The 18,945-nt window shown below is 42.9% G+C and overlaps 1 protein-coding gene and 1 long non-coding RNA gene across 3 annotated transcripts in view; one reads left to right on the top strand and one right to left on the bottom strand.

The window, feature by feature from the left end:
• Window positions 1-12,063, bottom strand: part of ATP2C1 (ATPase secretory pathway Ca2+ transporting 1) — a 166,610-nt gene extending 154,547 nt beyond the window's left edge. For both annotated transcript variants that reach the window (XM_045791743.2, XM_045791741.2), the window contains exon 1: window positions 11,714-12,063. In XM_045791743.2, the coding sequence (XP_045647699.1) occupies window positions 11,714-11,821 (108 nt within the window). In that variant the 5' untranslated portion in view covers window positions 11,822-12,063. The remainder of the gene's footprint in view (window positions 1-11,713) is intronic.
• Window positions 1-18,945, top strand: part of LOC148108397 (uncharacterized) — a 122,203-nt gene that overhangs the window by 20,814 nt on the left and 82,444 nt on the right. The window contains exon 2 of the long non-coding RNA XR_015727865.1: window positions 1,969-2,041. This is a non-coding gene — a long non-coding RNA (uncharacterized LOC148108397). The remainder of the gene's footprint in view (window positions 1-1,968; window positions 2,042-18,945) is intronic.

The following is an 18,945-nucleotide window of genomic DNA, read 5'->3' as shown; positions in this document are numbered from 1 at the left end:
GTCTCTGGTTAACAATCCCAAACCTGGGAACCTTGCATCTAGGCTCTGTACAAAGAAAAGGGTAACCAGAATAAAATTGCCTGTGTGGCCTAAGACCCTTAAATTTTACTAGCCTCCATGGCTGTCACTTTTCCAGTCATGAGCCACAGACTCAAATGGAAATTATCAGGAAGCATTCATGATTCAAAATCAGCTTCCTTTGGTAGATCACTGTTTCCCCGGCTGGGAATAAGTGCAAACGAGGCTATGATCAGGAACCTCGCCTTAACTCTTGGAGATACTGCAGAATCTGTTGCTAAAGCAATAGCTGCCCAACAAAAATCCTTAGACTCTCTGACCAAGGATGTTCTTGATAATAGACTAGCCTTCGATTATCTCTTAGCTGAGCAAGGAGGTGGTGGCAAACACCACCTGGTGCACTCAGATTAACACTTCTGGGGAAGTTGAACTCAGCTACATAAGATCACTTAATAAACCACTTGGCTTAAGAAAGTGACTCCTTCAATGGGGTCTTTCTTCAACTTATGTGATTTTGATTGGTTTGAGTCTTGGGGTGAGCATGACTCCAAAGTGCATTGCAGACGTTGAAAATTCTCCCGCTTATAGTAATCATGGTAGCCTCCCTGGTGTGCTGTATTCTCTCAAAAGCCTTTAATGCTTGATCCCAGCCACTAGCCAACAAGCAAATTATCTCCCTAAGACTTGAACATCAGGAAAGGAACAAAGAGAATTACCAACTTAAAAAATGTGATCCTGAAGTCATGCCCTGTGAATACCACAGAGATTCAGCAGAAAGACACCAAGAGCTGTAAATACCACACAGAAGATAAGCAAAAATTGCAAGAACTTCAGAAAAGTAGCTAGGAGTGGCACCAATGCCTTGAATTTGGATCACATCTCTCAGGTTGAAAGTCTTGTCAAAAGGGGGGATTGTTAAGAAAGGGACAACAGTACCCAAATGGAATCACTTATGCTAAGCCCATGTCACCAAACTGAGACTTAATACCCAACTCAATTACAGTTCAGCATCTCCCAGGAATGGAATCTTAAATCAGTCAACCTGGAATCACCTGGTCAGCACTAGTGAGGTAATTTGCCTGATGGAGCCCTGCCATTCCCTAAAGGAAGATGACCTTGCCACAACTGATCCAGTTTTTACTAGCATAAGTTCCTATCCCTCTTCCTTCTGCCTGTAAAAGTCTTTCATTTCGTACAGCTCCGCAGAGCTTTTATCGGCTAGACGGGATGCTGCCCAATTCATGAATCAATGAATAAAGCCAATAAAGTCCTTAAAATTTACTCAGTTGAATTTTGTTTTTTAATACCTCTCAAAAATGTGGATCTCTACCTAAGAGGATTTAAGGTGTCTTCCCTGTAGAGTGGTTACATGGTTTTATTTATTTTTTATAATAATTTTTTTATTATATTATGTTAGTCACCATACAGTACATCCCCGGTTTTTGATGTGAAGTTCCATACATGGTTTTATTTTTAAACCCTATATCCTCAATAAATGAAATAAAATCTAATACCAAGGAAAGAAGGAAGAAAGGGAAGAGTGAGGGGATGAAGGGGAGAAAAGGACCCTATCAGTGGGAAATATCTCACTATGACGTAGTGAATCAGGATTTGGAGTCAGACAAACCAGCAAACCTGGAGCTAAAATCTTACTGCCATCACTGATGAGTATGTTCCAAGGCATCTCACTTCTTTAAACCTCAGTTCTCTCATCCCTAAAGTTAGGGGATAATACCATGAATTTTGTCAAGTTACTATGAAGATTAAATGACTATGTAAAGAAACTTGCCAAGTTGCTGGCATATATCAGGCATTTAATAAAATCATAAAATTCCTTATTCCTGAATACATAATCCAAGTTGTATGTCTTCGAATAGCCTTGCTAATTTGCTGCCTTTAGGATGAGCAGGAAAGAACTAATTCCAGCATTTTTTTCTGCTCTCTTCACAGCAGATTATGAACAGTACAACATACGTGGGAAGTTCATTTCTTTTTCTGTTAAAGCATGGAACTATCGTATGAGGTGAGAAAATACGTCATCTTCCATTCTGAACAACCGTTAGCAAATAAAATGTTGCAGACAAACTGAGATGTAGAATAGGATAGCAAGTTTAGGAATGTGCATAAAAAGCTGCATTGTAGTCCGCAAAAAAGTGTGGACTTACATTTGAGTTAATGTGCTTATTTCTAAGACAAAGGTTTTGGTGTTTATCCATTTACTGACTCCTGTGTTTCAAAAGCATCTGTATGGTAGATTAGGAAAGTTTAGGAGCATATAATAGGATTAGAAATAGTTCAAAGGTCAACTCAGGGTCCAGGTATCTCCCAGACATGTCTAACACTTTATAAAAATGATAGATGACCTATGATAATATGGACAAGAAGGATGGAACACGTTCAGAAGGAACCATAATAAGCATGAACTTGTCAGAATTAAATGCAGGAAAAGGGAATGGAAGACAAAAGGGGCTTGATATTAAGGAAAAGGAAAACAAAACAAACGAGTATTAAAATGCAATAAAATAACCTGAAATTTCTCAGTGCCCCTGTTCATCAATGACTACAAAGTATACTTAGTTATTTATCCTTATGCTGGAGGGGGTTTTAAAACTTATGAAATTATGGGTACAAGTATTCAGTGGTCACTCAGGCTCAGAAAATCTGGTCACTGGTGCATAAGCTTACAGAGGTGTTTTTCTAGATGTAGTTATAATTCCTTTCCTTGATAGAGGTTTACATGCTACTTGAATCTACAAAGAGATTTGATTCTGTTTTCTTTGGCCTTAGATGCCACAGAAACATGCTCGGATTGTGGATTAGCCAAATAAAACAAACAAATTCTAACTAATATACCCGTACCCTCTCTTTGTTCCTTAGGTGTACGAATTGTCCACCTTTCTATTGCTCACTGCACTAGAATCTTGGGGCTGGAAGGGGTCTGATAAGTCATTTAATCTTCTTTTTCATGATGGAGAAACAAACCATCACTACAACATCCCCCAAGGAGATAACTTGCCCTCTGCAAAAGGTGGCCCATTCCTCCACCTCTCATTTTTGCAAAGTTCATCCTTATGATTGTATCACAATCTTTCCCTGATTTTTTTCCCCATTAGTTATGGTTATTTCTTCTGGAACATCTCAAATGCGCCTCCATTTTTTCTCTACAAATTAGCCCTATAGGTCTTGTGAAACACATAAGAAACAAACAAATACATACAACAAAACATCCATGTCTAAAATTTCTTCCTCTCAAAAGCTAACATCCAGGATTCTTTCAAGCACTTCTGTCTCAGGAAAGTATTTATCATCCTCCTAATCCCTTCCCCACTATTGACCATGCCCCCCATCCCATGAACCAATTCCACAAACTTATATTCACAGTGCCTTCCATCTAATAGGCAGTTGCTAGTCATCCAGAACGTACCGGCAATCAAACAGCCCCACGGGACCAAGGTGGGAAAGTCAGGAAAGGCTGTCCAAAGGGACTTAAGATTGAATTAAGATCTGAAGGAAGAGTAACTAAGGGAGGATAGTGAGGGGACAGTTGGAACAAAAGCCCTGGGTGGGGAATGACAGGGGAACAAGGAGAAGTAGATCTGGGGTGCAGAGAGCAAAGGGAGGCAAGATAAGCATGCAGCTGGAGAGATGACCAGGGTCAGACCACATAAGGCCCTCCATGCTGGGCAACTTTGTCTTTCTCCTACAAGCAAGTAGAAAGAAGCCAGTGAAAGAATGTAAGCATGGGGCTGGGGAATTTCCTGTCAGGTTTGTGTCTCCAGAAGACCTCTCTGATTGTAGTGAAAAGAACTGCTTAGACAGGACAGCAGTGGACAGAGGAAGACCAAAAAGAAGGCTGTTACAGTATTTCGGGCAAGAGGTGATGATGGCCACTGGGCTAAGATGGTGAGAGAGTAGACGACAGATTGATTGGAAGGATGTTTAGGGATATAATCAAAAGGACTTGGTAATAAATTAGATATTGACTAGGGGAGCAAAAAATGCCAAAGATGACTCCTAGGGCTCTGCCTGAATAATAGATGGATGGTGATGGTGCCATTTTCTCAGACAGAGAAGACAAGTTTGGGAGAGGGGAAGAACAGGAGAGTGGGTGCTGATGACTAGAAAGCCATTCATCTTCATGCAAGCTATCCATTACAATTCTCAGGCATCTTGAAGGTTATGGAGTGCTGCAGACTGAATGTTTGTGTCCCCCCGCACCCCATTGTATGTTGAATTCCTCTCCCCCACCCCTGCCACAGTGTGATGGTATTAGGAGGGGGCCTTTGGGATGATTAGGTCATGAGGCTGGAACCCTCATGCATGGGATTTGTGCCCTTAAAAATGAGACCCTGAAGAGTTAGTTCCTTCTTCTCCTTCTGCCACATCCGAGGATACAACTGAGAAGTTGGCAGTCTGCAACCAGGAAGTGGGCTTTCACCAAACATCGAACCGGCCAGCCCCTCAGTCTCAGACTTTCAGCCTCCAGAACAGTGAGAAAAAAATTCCCGTTGTTTATAAGTCAGCCAGCCTGATAGTTTGCTATAGCAATCTGAATGGCTGAAGACATGGAGAAAACCACTGGAGGCTTTTTTGGGTAAATAAATAGCTCCTTTTTTTCTTTGTAATTTCTCCCTTCAGATAGAGGTGACTGTTATAATTACCATGATAAAACAATTCAACTTTTAATGTCACATTTAATAGTCAGAAATATTAAGGTTCAGCTTCATATTATTGTAGCAATTTAACTGCCAGTGTTACCTGTATATAATCACACGAATTCCCACACAGGAGTATGGTCGAATCTCTGGCCTCCCTTACATTCTACCACATAATCTTTTCCTCTTGGTTCTGGAGGAGACTTTTTCCTACCCAAGCGCAAGGACATGGGCCAAATGTCTTTAATTTACCCCTGCAATGTCATTTGAACTATCAATAGTATTTCATGACTTTTTAAAAGAGGCTCTAAGAAATGGATAACTTTGGTATACGCTCAAGATAAAACCAACTCCCTTTAAGGGGCTAAAGCCTCTTAACATTTCGTAAACCAAGCTGTAGTGAAAATTATACCATTTCATCTAGAACCTGCATCAGCCACTCAAAACCCTTACGTAACATTGCAAACCTCAACATGTATTTTTGGGGGGTGTAAAGGGAGTCCTTAATTTTTATATTGTTATTCAGAGCAGGTATAAGAGCCAAAATGAAGGCAAAGTTTCTAATGTTCAAATTAAATCCAAATATGTATTTAACAACCCAACTTTGAGGTTGGAATTCATTAAGTAACCCAGCAAGAAATAAAATTCCAGTGACCCTGTTTGAACTAGAAACCTTGTCTTAAGCCATTGAAAAGAAACTTTAGAACAACCTCCAATAATATTTTGGTTCTAATCTTTAATTAAAATATAGCTACTGTACATGCCCCCTGGTCCTCAAAGACCACTCTCCCCATTTTAAGCAGATTCATCAGAGCAGGTCTTGAGCCAGATACACCTGCTGTGACTGCAGTATGTAGTTTCTGGTTCATTTTATAAACATTGGAGTACAGCTCTTTCTACTCAATGAGACTATGAGCATCACAGAGGGGCCGCCTAGTTCATTTTAACATTTTTATCCCTTATAAATATGTTCCACACGCAATATATATGAGAAAAATTGCTTAATAATTGAAGGAATTAAGGAATTCCATTAGACAAGATGACCAAGCAGAGCTCTATTAAGCTCTGCATTCAGTCCCATCCAGTTCAACATTTTTTGTCCATATTTATATAATGACATCAATAATAACATGAATACATTTTCAGATAATAGGAATATAGAAAGATAGTAAAAAAAATTAGGTGGATTGATTTTGTTGGAAGATGATATTATACCAGTTCAAGAGTCAAATTCCAGTATGTGTGTGTGTGTATGTGTGTATGTGCACACACACATACACACACACATATATATAGTACATATATAAATATATAGTACATGTCACTGGCCCCAAAGGCCGCTCTTCTTATTTTAAGCAGAGTCACTGTTAAATAAGCAAGACATGTCAGGTCAGCTCATAGATGATATTTCTTATTCAGAAAGAAGTCTTTCTTTTCAATAGAGCAAAGCACCATCAGCACAGATCATCCCCAATTCTATGAATTAACCATCCTGTATTTTCTGACTCCTCATCTGTGGAGCACATAAAAGAAGAGATTCAAGTCCATGAGCCTACGGCAGGGCAGGATAAAGTGAGGGACAAGAGCTCAAACCAGTAGACTCTTCTCTGTCTTAGTCTTTCATCAGGGAGGTTTATTTGTTACTGACAAGGTGACCTTCGGGCATTACCTGCCCTCTGAACTCAGCCTGTAGAATCCTTTTCTCTTTGTTTGGTAGTCATAGTGCCCCTTTCCACATCTCTGCTGAGACTCACAATACACAATGGAAAGAGCACTGAACTTGGAGTCAAACAGGCAAAATCTAACCCCAGCACTGATCCAAATGAGCTGTGTGACCTTGAACAAACCTCTTAACCTCTAGTTCCATATCCATAAAACAAATTGCACCATTTTCCCTAGATCTCACCAGCCTCCGTTTACTAAAAATAACTCCATTTTCACCATGTCTTGCCCTCCCCTGCATCACAGCATCTCGGCCCCTGACCTCCCCAACTTCCACATTCGCTCATTCAGTTCTGTAAATGTATCTCACCTACTATGTGCCTTATTTATGTTTGGCACTGGGACTAAAATAGCAAGCAAGAACGTTCAATCATGTTCCCTGCACTGAGGTGAACAGATTTTCACTTAAAGAACAACGCAGCAGGGTTGGTAGGTGAAGATGGAGGATTCGGTCACTATTTTAGAAGTACAATTGACTAGTCTTGTTATGAGATTGCAAAAGGGAGGTGAGGGAGAGAGGGGGAGGTACCAAGGCAACTCCCATGTTTCTGGTTTGAGCTTTTGTGCTCCTTGATGGACCTGGGGAGTAGCAGGTTTGAGGACAGGGCTTGTGAGTTCTCTCCTTCAGTCTGCAACATGCACAAGACATTCAGATGGAGATGTCAAATAGGCCACTGTATATACAAAGCAGAAGTGCACTGGGGATGAATACTGGGGAGTTGACAGCAAATAAGTGGTGTTCAAAGCCATGGAAATGGAGGAGTTCACCAATGGAGAGAGAGAAGACTGTCCCATATAAGCTCACAAACTGTCTTCTCTTATCATTTGGTGCTGACACCCATGAATAATATCTAAACCAGGGGTGCTAACCCCTGAGAGCAGCATTCCCTGGGGCACCTGGGTGGCTCAGTTGCTAAGGGTCTGCCTTCGGCTCAGGTCATGATCTCAGGGTCTTGGAATCAAGCCCCCTGTCGGGCTCCCTGCTCAGCAGAGAGTCTGCTGCTCCCTCTCCCTCTGCCTCTCCCACCCTGCTGGTGTGTGCTCTCTCTCTCTTTCAAATAAATGAATAAAATCTTAAAAAAAAAAAAAAGCAGCACTCTCTGGGGGTTCCTAGGGCCCTCGATTCTCTGTAGACCTCATTGGGCTGAAGCCAAGGCTGCCCTGAAGTAGAGCAAATTCTCCCCTCCTCACTCAGTGTCCCACTTGGTCACCTGAGTCACAGAGCAGGCTGCTGCGGCTCCAGTACTCAGGAGAATATTGCCTGCAAGTCTCACTTTTCCCACAAACTCAGACATCTACGTCTGAGCCAGATGCCGGCTATTCGCATCAGACCCAAAGAAAACTGCAGCCATATGCCCTCATGAATGTGTCAGCGCACCTGCCCAAACTCAGCTGAGAGCTCACTGAGGCTCAGGTTGTGTCCCCCCGACCACCACCACCACCACTGTTACACCACCATTTGAATAATGCTGTTCAGAAATGTTTCATTGCCTAATTTCCCTAACTTCCACACCTGCATCTAATTAATGACCTTAATCTTCTACTTAATTAGGGAGTTGGCTTTGTGAAATGCCCGCCACAGTAGGTCTAGGAATGCAAAGGATGAGATCTTTGTTCTCAAAATGATAAATAACCTGTCCACCCACTGATTGGCATATCACAGTAGGAATAATAATGAAAACTCCCAAACAAACCAGCCCTTAGGTCAAACCTTCACATTGGTATGACACCAAGCGCAAGGGGGAAGAATCCTGAGAAGCTTTAAACAAGAAAACATTTGTGGACCAGGCAAGTGTAACAATGGCCCTGACTGAGATATATAGGGGCCCTCCAGGCCCCGTCGAGGCGGGTAGAGCCAAGCAAGGAGGTGTGCTCCATAGACAATCTGCCTGTGTTAGGAGTTGCTGCTACACCGGTCTGTACCAGGCTCCAAGGTGGGTCTGAGGGAACAAAGAACAAGATACCACCCTGTGTCACGTGTGTCTGGTGCACATATACACATGTAAGCAAATGGCTTACTACATATAATATAATAAGGGGCCATGTTAAACACAGACAGAATATCTTGGAAAAGGAAGAGCTATGGTTCACTCTTCTAGCAAAGCTAGAGAAAGGTTTTTTACAGAGCCCATTTAACCTGAGTCTTGAGGGATGTATAGGTGATCTCCAGGTGGGCCAGTTGTAAGTAAAGGACAGAATTCTAGGTTATAGGGAAGAGTGTCTTTGAAGGCACAGAGGTGAAGAAGCAGATATTGTGCCTGGGATAGTATTTTCCAAGTGGGTGAACACAACATGGGTGGGACGCAATGGTGCTAGATGGGCTCAGAGAAGATTTTAGGTAGCATGTAGACACTCCATTAGATAACAACGAATTCCTTGGAATTGAGAAAGTGGGCTATCTTTTAATTCCCTTCCGTCTCTGCCCAGGAGAAATGTCTCAGTTGGCTGTTAGGATGCTAATCTCCTTCTTAACAGAGTAGGTTTCAGGCTCGGAGGATTCCCAGGTAACAGTGTCTAGCTAGAATTTAATATTTTGTTTTAATTATATTTATGTTTCTCTTCCATTTACAGTAAATGACAGTGGTTTTCCATTTGTAGTAGTTATATAAAATTTTCTTTCTAAACAAACTCAAGTTTAAGAAGTAAGTGATTTGCTTGGCAACCGCTTTGCAATGTGGTTGGAGAATCTGTCTGGGGATCAGCGTCATGGCCGTATGCTTGGTCATCCCCAGCATAGCCACTGTGCACATCCACAGGTTCACTAACAGGGGTGAGGAAAAAAGCGTTGCCCATTATTTGTATCGGTGGAATTTGATGGAAAGAGATAGGCGTGTTTCTGGAGTTAATTGTTACTCTGTATCAAAGGGTTTGGAGGATATCTGACTAAGGAAGCATTTTTCTGGATTGGTGAAACATATCTCGGTTATGCTCACCTACCCCTTCTAGAAGGTTATGCGGTGTATTAATGTCGTGCATAATAAAAACAGCAAAAAAGTAAAAAAAAAAAAAGCGAGTGATTTATATAGAAAAATATTAAGAAGTTAATCACACCATAAACTTATGGTTAGAGTTATGACAGTGGCATATGAACATCTGAAGTGTTAGAAATACTTTCTAGGCGAGATATTAGCAGTTTGCTATGTTGCTGTCACTGTGTTAGAATAGATCATTCGGAGATCAAGCATGGTAAAATGGGTCAAGCTTTTTTTTTTTCTCTCTTTTAAGTAAACTCTACTACCAACTTGGGGTCAGAACTCATGATCCCGAGATCAAGACTTGCATACTCTACCGACTGAGCCAGCCAGGCTCCCCAAAATGGGTCAAGTTCAAAGCCAGGCACACAAGAATTCCAATCTTCCTTCAGTACTTTCTAGGTGGGTGGCCTTGGGCAAGGGCTCCTGAGGTCTTTGTCTTACTTCCGTCACCTTTATACTGAGAGTCCATATTACAGGACTGTAATCATTAGACACACAGATATGCTGGTCTTAAAATTATAGATATTATTAACCTTCTTTATAACTTTCCAACAAGCTTTCCAAGGTTAGTCATGATTGACTCTGACCTAATTTCTCTAATTCTGTGAGACAGTCTGTCTGCAGAGCTGTTAATTGGTTTCAGAAAAGAATTGAATGTGTTATTATTCTTTATTTTTCCATTAATTTGTATAGAAAGTTAAAAAACCAGCACAATGTTCATGATTGCCAGGTCATCCCAAATGGTTGTAAACTGGGAAGGGGACCACCCACCCAGTCCAAGTCAGAGGATTCATGTTGTAGCCTAATGTTCTTCTGAATGCATTTTGTAACATTTTTAAAACAAACAAACAAAATAAATAAACTGCATAAGCACTGTAGACACAGCTCTGAAAACTTACAACACTGAGGAAAGGGGGAGAAAAATTACTTAATCCACATTCCACAGTTCCAGCCCATCCTTTCAGCCACTCCCCGCTCCCCACGGCTCACACCCCTCCACCCCCTCTAAGGAGGCCTGAAGAAGCCTGTGATGTGGACTTGATGAGTGTGGTAGACCACAACTCAGAGGACCACCACCCAGGTCTCTGGCTTTCCACTTCAAAAGCATGCACAGGCTGAGAGGGGGGAAACCAAAAGATTTCTCTGGTAAGCAGGACACCTGGCCTAAGTAAGAAATAAACTGGACCAGCCCAATCCCCTTAGTAAGTAAGCACAATCTGAATTTCCAGCTCTTGCAAAATCATTAGAGCACGGCATAAAAGCAGTTTCCTCTGGAACAGTAATAATGATTTTCATCTTCCAAATTAAGCATTGACTTTTTGGGAAACCTGTCATTAGAGAATTTTCTGTCTGCTGACCTTTGCTTTCACTTCCTGGAAATGTTTTTATTAAAGTAGGTCATCTCATTCCAATACAGAACACTACTAATATCTCCCATGCAGTTTTGCAGTTCTAGTTATAAGCCTGATGTGCAAGCAATTTATGACTCTTCCATGTGGATATACATTTGTCCTTTATCATGGTCATACTTTTTTCCTGAAATGAGCCGCCAGATTCAAATAGATCAGATATAGCTATTTCTTCTTACAATTTGGTACAATTCAGAAATGCAGTTTTTAGAAATGTCTTCTCATAGATTGTAAGGGATAGAATGAAATACATCTCAAACTATAAAATGAAAGCATGATTTTAAACAAGAAGTGATCAGACATTTTAACCATTTTTTAAAATGTTTATACTCCCACACGCTAGAGTCTACTACTAGAAACCCTAACTTTTGATTGGCTAAAAAGACAAAACTGCAGTGCCCTATACCCTGCCCTCCACTAAAAAAAGTGACTAATTACTTCTGAATGATCGTCATAGCTCGTTAGTGGCTATCATATTTGCAGTCTACACAGTGTTTTTTGTTTTGCAAATCCTGGTGATATTAACATAGCCATAAATACACACAAGAAGACAAGTGTATTTCTAGGGTCTAATACTTTTATTTGTCAAAATATTAATAGTTTAAAATTTGTATTTGCAGACCTAGAAAGCTGTCAAGGAGTCTACAATTTAACTCTGATAGAATAGTTTGGTCTAGCTATTCAGAAAAAGGAAAAGCGCATGGTTTTATTACAGAACTTGAGCTTAATGTCAGGATCCAAATGTTCCAAGTTCAAATAAATCTTCACAAGCCTGCTTGCTTTTCTGATTGCTAAGTCCGAATAGCCGCAAGCAGGAGCCGACCTGTGTCTATAAACATGTAAACTAGCAGAAACTAAATCACTAAGTCACATAAAAGCAACACCCAAAAGCAAACGCCGGTTAGCCTTAAAGATAATATAAACAAAATGATACCTGTTCTTCAGCTTTTTGGTTTCTCAGCATCGATAGATATTTCCTAATTGCATGGAGAGGATATTTTTTGAAATAAGAGAATCTAGACTGAGGCAACAGATTATCCATCGTGAGGAAAATAAGAAGGTTCTTGTCTGCCCCACCCTGTCAGCAACCATATGAAGTCTAGAAGCTTCACAATCTCTCAGATGCCGTAAGATTTGCTTGTAGCTTGATCACTTTCCTGCAAACAAAGCAAATGTTCTTGCTGCTTCCTCTTTTGGGTAGGGTTCCTGGTGAAACCAGACAGCCAAGTTCAAGCACTGACCATCTAAAAGCGTCCAGAAATGCAATGCCCAAAGGGCAGTAGGAGCCAGGAGGAATTTAGGGGCTGGTCCACAGAATGCAAATTGCTTAGTGGTAGTGATGCGATTGTCCTATTTCTAGCAACAGCGTTCTGTTGCAAGCTATGTTAATATTAGCTAGCTGGTGACTTTCCACACCCACAGACTCTTGTGAGGTTTAATCTTAATTCTTCCGACAGCTTTTCTGGCTCTTAAAGAGGACATGACATGTGGGTTTCTTTCTTTCTTTTTTTTTTTTTTTTTTTCCTGTTTCCTTCTAGATTTTTTTTTATCAGCAAGAGCACACACACAGGGACATCCCTTGGCTGTGACTCAGCTCAAAAATGTTGATTCATTCAGTCTCGAGAAGCTTTGTTTTAGGGGACTTCTAAAAAAAAATGAACAATTTACTTCACTCTTCACTGTTATCGAGCAGTTCAGTGTCAGCACTTAAGAGGTTTGGTTTACGCTGTCATGCATTATGCAGCATGCCCGTAACCAGATACTTTACGTTAATTGAACAATAGCTGCAAACAGATTCTGTTCTGAGTTAAAAGGCTTCTCTCCTTGAATCCTTATCTCAAATCCACAGGCTGAATCCAGGAACACTAAATTTCCCCCAGGCTTTATTCCGAATGTGAGGGAGAAAAAATGTTATACAGTTACTTTCTAAGTATTATACAAAGGATTCCTGCTTTAAAACAGAGATCCAGGTGAGAGGTCTGCGGTCTCAGAGGACATGAAATCATAAAATTTGAAAGTTCAATATTTTCTTAATACTCTGTAAGAGTCACAGGGTTTCTGAACAAAGTTTCCAAGTAGGCTTTGCTATTTTATTTCCTTTTTAACATTGTAGTAGCTGGTTCATTTGATGGGAATTTGGCCACTTTGGTGAAGGGCTGTCATGTGGAGTCTAAGGCCAGTCATCAACCCCAAATGATGAGGCCCAGGGATGTGGTTTCAAGTGGAAAGAGAGAGCTGGTCTGTTCCCTTTCAGAGACAGCACTGTTGGGGAAGAGGAGTGAGCAGAGCTCGGAACCCACGCCTCAGCCTGAGCTGAGCTGTCCCCCTGGACAGCCGCCCTGCCACTCCCGGCCGGGCCACTAGCCTCCAGGGAACACACTTGATGGGCCTAATGTGGGTCATGCTGCAGCAGCCCAGGCCATCTGTCAGGCTGGCCTCGGGCCCAATTGCAAGGTGATCTTCCAGGCTCACCAGGGCCAGGCTGGCAATTCCAAGAAGTCATTTACATAATGCTGCTGGAGCTGGCTCCCAGGAGGAGGTGGCCCTGCCCTCCCGACCCTGCTTTAGGCCCAAGGCGGGCCCGCTTGTCCAGTCTCCTCTGCATGCTGGAGACCACCGACTCTAATGACGGCCAGAGACAGGCAGTGTGCTTGTGAACCACCAGAATGTTAAGGGCAGTGTTGTGCACTCCCTGCCAGCTCACAGCCCAGGGGAACAAGGAGCGTGGACACCCAGATACCCTGGCTCCGGAAAGAGGGGAGGCCCTTGAAGCTTTGAGAGGAGGAAAGGTGCCATTTATACCCACCCTCGAGGAACCCACAAGCTGCCCTTTTCCCTTCCTTTTTTAAAATATCTAAACCTTCAGAGATGCCTCTTCTCACGGGCAGAAGCTGGCAGCCTGCCAAACACCCACAGCTCGGCTGTGATCAAAGCTTTTTCCCAACGGATGAACACAAAGCCGACTTCATTTCAAATGGTTGTTTCATGATCACCTTCTCCTGGTTTAATGAAAAGAGCTGGGGAAGGGGTGGGTTGGGGGAGAGAAAACATAACCCAGACTGAAACTGTCCTGGCTAGATTTGGCAAAAAGAGAAAAATTGGTGAAACAAACACAGCTAAAAGTGATGACAAATATAAATTGTATCTAGTATATATTGGGCCTTTTGGCCAGGCACTGTGCTAAATTCTTGACATTATTCATGTAAGCCTACCTGCCTACAGCAGCATCCGATGGGAAACTGAGGCTCAGAGAGGGTAAACAACTTGCCAAGATCACACAGCTACAAAGCAGGGGAGAAGGGACTCCACCCAGGTAGACTGATACACCAGAATCTCCACAGTCTCCGTTCCCAGTCAGTACATGGCAGAGCCTCTTAGCCCACCTTTGGAAATGGGTTCCTGAGAGCCTCTTTCCAGATGAATCTAACAAAGGAAAGGCATGGAGTTGCCTTGTTAACAAGAAATACAAACATAGACCGCTAAGAATTTACAAAGATTATTAGATTAGAGGTTAGGTGCATCTTCGTGCAAAATCATACAACTCCCCGTCCTGGATTCTGCATAGATAAGGCTAATACTCATTATTTACCTCATAAAGCTTCCTTTCTGGTTGGTCCTAGTGATCTTGAAAAGAGGTTGTACTCATAGATACAGATTTTCTGCTCCCCAAACTTTGAAGACTACCATCATCTCAGTTTGTTTGACGTAGGCTGCAGTGGTTAATTTCGCTCACTACTTAATACAGATACGATGTGGGAGAGTCACAGTCCCGTTGTATTCACAGTATGGACATGTCTGCCATCTCAGCCTGGAGGAGTGATGGTTTGATTGCCACTGTGACTCAGTTGCCTTGGTGAACGGCAGTTGACCAGACATCAGGAGGCTACAGTATACATGCACGAGGACCGAAAGAACCCAGTGGATCTGCCCAGTGGTGAGCGTTTATTCTGCCCCCTGCAAAGTAGCACAGTAGGGAGTGGAAGCGATTACCTGTTATTTGTGCAACTCACTGCCACCCCTTGTCCTCTGTTCGATAGAAAAATAACCAGCAGAAACCAAAAATCCAGGAAAACCTTGGATCTGGGCTACAATCCCACTATGAAAGGAAGTTTGTGTGTTCTCTTTGGTTTCTGAGAATCACCTGCTTTTCCACAAATAGCTTAAAATACAGGATTCCCAGTTTCTTCACTCGAAGGGCAGCATACAGAGGCAAAATTAAAGCCCGAAGAAATAGTGACAAGGGTATGAATAAAAAGGTATTTTACAGTTTACTCCTTTTCAAATGTTGGAGGAGATGTGGGTCTGTGAGGCCGTCTAGCGCTGTGCACTGCACACAGCAGGTATTACATGAACACATGCCAGTACCTTAGCTATTAAAGGGGACAGACAAAGAGGAAAGAATGGGATCCATTTAACATTGCAAGTGTTTAAAATCAGGTTGAGAAACAGGAAAGGAAACCAGAAAGCATGTCTCCAGGATGCCTCTGAGTTGACAGGGCTTCCAAAGTGCATCCGGACAAACACTAAAACCCTACTAATCCCCTTCTCTTTCTCCCTTCAATCAGTGCTGAGGGTTTCTATCAGGAAAATGACTCCATTCTCTGGGAATTAATCCAGCCCAGAGATAAAATGAAGGGCAAGCAGTGAGAATGATGGAGAAGCAGCTAGCCCAGAAAACAGAAACCATTTTTTATTATGAATTCCACTGAGAAATCACTCCCATCCCACTAGGTCTGTGGATATTGGCTCAGTTTCTTGCTCCCCCAAGGACGGCTCTAAATGAAATCAGGAGAGGGGAAAGGGAGGCATTTACCATGGCTTCTCAGGGCAAGTATATGCAGCACCAACATTCTACCTTTTGCATGACGAAATCTTTTGTGCTACTTGATATGATGACATTTTCTCGGTTCTCCCACCATGTAGGGAGTAATTATCTCACACCTGCAGATGGCAGATTTTTACTTTCCCCAAATCCACATTCAACCCCCCTCCCCATGTTCCTATTACAACCACAATTCAACAATTTCGATGTTTCTCATTGCTCTGTGAGCTACACAACTCTTATGCCTTCTGCTTTGTGGCTTTAAGTATTGATTTCTCGAACTTTACACTACCTCTGCACCCCTGGGACACTTGTCCTCCACTTAGGAAGAAAACATTTTTCTGCATAGGTTAAAACAAACTTGAACACCCATCAGAATCACCTGGAGGGCTTGTTAAAGCACTGATCACTGGCCCCACCCTCACGGTTTCCGATTCAGTAGGTTTGGGGCAGCAGTGAAGAGTGAGATTTTGCATTTGTCTCAACTTTCCGGGTGACGCTGATGCTGGTGGTCCAGGGACCATGGGTTTGGGTGCTGTCAGGTAAGACATGGGGCTCTGGAGCGATTTGTCAGGTGGAGAGGCTGAAAGGTAGAGACCCCGCTTGCTAGAACACTTTGAGAGCTCCCATCAGAGCCACATTTTAAAATGTTACTTCCCTGGCAGTGGTGGGATTTTCCCCAGCTCATTTCTTTTGTAGCCACTCTGCCATGAGGGAGCTCCTGCAGTTAGCAAGCTTCAAATGCACCTCCCCCCACGTTCTGTCTTCTCAGTGATATCTTGACTTGATACCGGATTGCTCTCAAACTCTCCCCCAGTTCCTCCTACCAAGCTGAAGCAGCATTATCGGCCATCTTAGCTCAGGGAGACAACCCTTTCTTCAAGCTCAGAGCCCAAAACCACAGCCAGCTGTACACAACACTCCCTCTCTCCCTTTTCTGCCACTAACACCTTGTTCCGTTCCAGTCCGAGAAGGAGGAATCTCGGACTTGGAACAGGGAGTCCCCTCCAGTCAAGAATCTCCCAAATCACGGTTTTCCACAAACCCTTCCCCAAGCATAATCTATTCAGCTACTGCAGTTTGGGCAGAAGCCTCTACCAACTCTGTCTCCTTTCATCTGGTCTTGAGTTTACTGCAAAATGGTCATTACTAGAAACATAAAACATCCCCAGCAAGCTTACTGTTCCCGGTGGGCCCAGAGACGGGTCTTTGGGGCTGTGTCACCTTCTCCTCAGGACCATGACTTCCTTCCACCTTCCCCTTAGCAGTCATGTTTGCTCTTTCCGAGAGGAGTAACACTAACCCAGAAACAGAAGACAGGTATTTCCTCCCGAGAGGAGAGGAGAGCAATGGTTCAACACTGGGGGAATTTTCAAATTGGTGGTTGTGCTACCTATAATTCTCTATGAAAACTAAAAATATGGTTTTAGCAATAAGGAACATACTTTTTTTTTCCTAAGTAAAGGAGCTTTAGGCTAAGTAGGAGATTGGAGGGCGGGGGTGGGTGGGCAGGTTGGTGTGTTCCCTTCTAACGCTTGGTTTGAAGGTAAGGGTGTAATTGAAAGCAGATGTGTGGCTGGGCCGGGCCTACCTTGGTGGGGGGTGGCTCTTGGGATCAAGAAGTGATCTAATTTCCCTTTCCCAGTTCTCTGACTCCATTGAGTGGGTGGAAGTTCGGCAGCCAGAGAGCCTGGTGCCTCAGATAATCCTTAAATACTTGTCTTCAGTTCTAGTGGAAAGGTCCAGTCCAGAAGTGTTTATCTGGGTAAGTCACTCAGTTTTCATTGCCACCTCCTGTGAAAACCTCCATTGGGAATGAGGGAGCAGGAGTCTGATGGGGGTGGCTCCTCATGTTATCTAAAAGAAAGATAATGTGCGTGCAATTTGGGGTAGAGAAATTGTTTATCACCGTGATGCTTAGAGTCACATTCTTTCACTCTCTTGTCCCTGATTTTTTAAAATACGGAAGGTAATTATCCAACACGGAAGTGATACATGTCTCCCATCAGTTGGATCACTAGAGAGCATTAACATTGGTGCAACCCAGACTATACATAGGTACAATAACCCGAGTAATCATTACCAGAACATAAATTTGTCTTTATCATTAAATCTTAGGTATCAAAGTCAGAGGCATATGGGATTGCTCACTTTTTTATTCTCACAAAAGGTGTGAGAATAATGGTTAGATGTTCTTTTGAGCCCTGCTGTTCTGTGGTCCCAGACCAGCAGCATTAACATCACCGAGTCCTGGGATCTTGTTAGGAATGCAGAATCTCAGGCCCCACCCTGGATCTCTTAAATCATAACCTGCATTTTGACAAGATCCTTCAATGATTCATATGCACATGGAAGTTTGAGACCCACTGCCTAGGAATGAATACAGGGCTCCTACACACTCCTATTGTACCCCACACATAACTTGACCTTCCCATTTAATTCTAGGAGAGTGCTTGTTTCTTGTCTGTAACCCCTTTCTCGCTGACCTCCTTCAGGGCAGTGATTCTGTCTTGTCCCTTGTTACATCAGTGCCTCACAGGCACTCAATAGATCTTTGTTTGATGAATGAATGACTGGTTATACATGTAATGTAGCAGGTGGGTATGAACTACCTTGAGTTTTTCCAGATCTTATTGGCCTCTGGATCCAGACTGGTTATACCAACAGTAACAGCCCAAATTTCACTGGTTCATGTCTTCATCTGTCCACATAGGACCTCCTGCTGCTGCAAACTGCCACCCAAGTATTTCTGGGAGCTTTCAAATGTGCCTCTCACATAGTCTCAAGCAAATCCTGGCCAGCTGCCATAGCGTTCCCTTCCTTGTTCCTGTTCTGGCCCCTTACCTGTCACTGTTGTCGCCACCTGATATGTCTGTGTATTCCCACAGTGAAGCCTTGAGGCTCTTGAGGGCCATTGCATCCTCCAGGCCCTCTCCTCATTTAACCCACTACTCTGTGTTCCTCCATGATGCAATCATGAGCTGTCCTTCCAAGCGCACTCCTATTCAGACGTTCTTGGGAGACTCTTCACTGGCAACTCTCAGGACACCCTCTCAGTCCTCCCCTGCCCATCTGTCTTCAGCACAACTCAGAGCCCTTACTGTGGGTTCCTCACCTCACCAACTGCCCTTCTGGGCAGGATCCCTTTTACAATGACCCTGGGTTGTTAGAATGAAATACCTTTGACAGGCCACCAAAGGAGAACAAGGGTTTTTTTTTTTGGTTTTGTTTTTGGTTTTTTGGTTTTTTAACTAGATGCAGTGCTCAAACTTGTTGCCATGGGTCCCTTCTCCTTTTCTCAGGTGTAGTCCTACCAACCACTCCCAGTGTCTCCGTAAGGTAAG

Source organism: Ursus americanus, chromosome 20, assembly GCF_024610735.1.
Source record: "Ursus americanus isolate L20-20 chromosome 20, mUrsAme1.1.p, whole genome shotgun sequence".
In the NCBI taxonomy this organism is placed as follows: domain Eukaryota; kingdom Metazoa; phylum Chordata; class Mammalia; order Carnivora; family Ursidae; genus Ursus; species Ursus americanus.
Note: the sequence above shows the minus strand (reverse complement) of the source record. Positions and strands in the feature narration are given on the sequence as shown.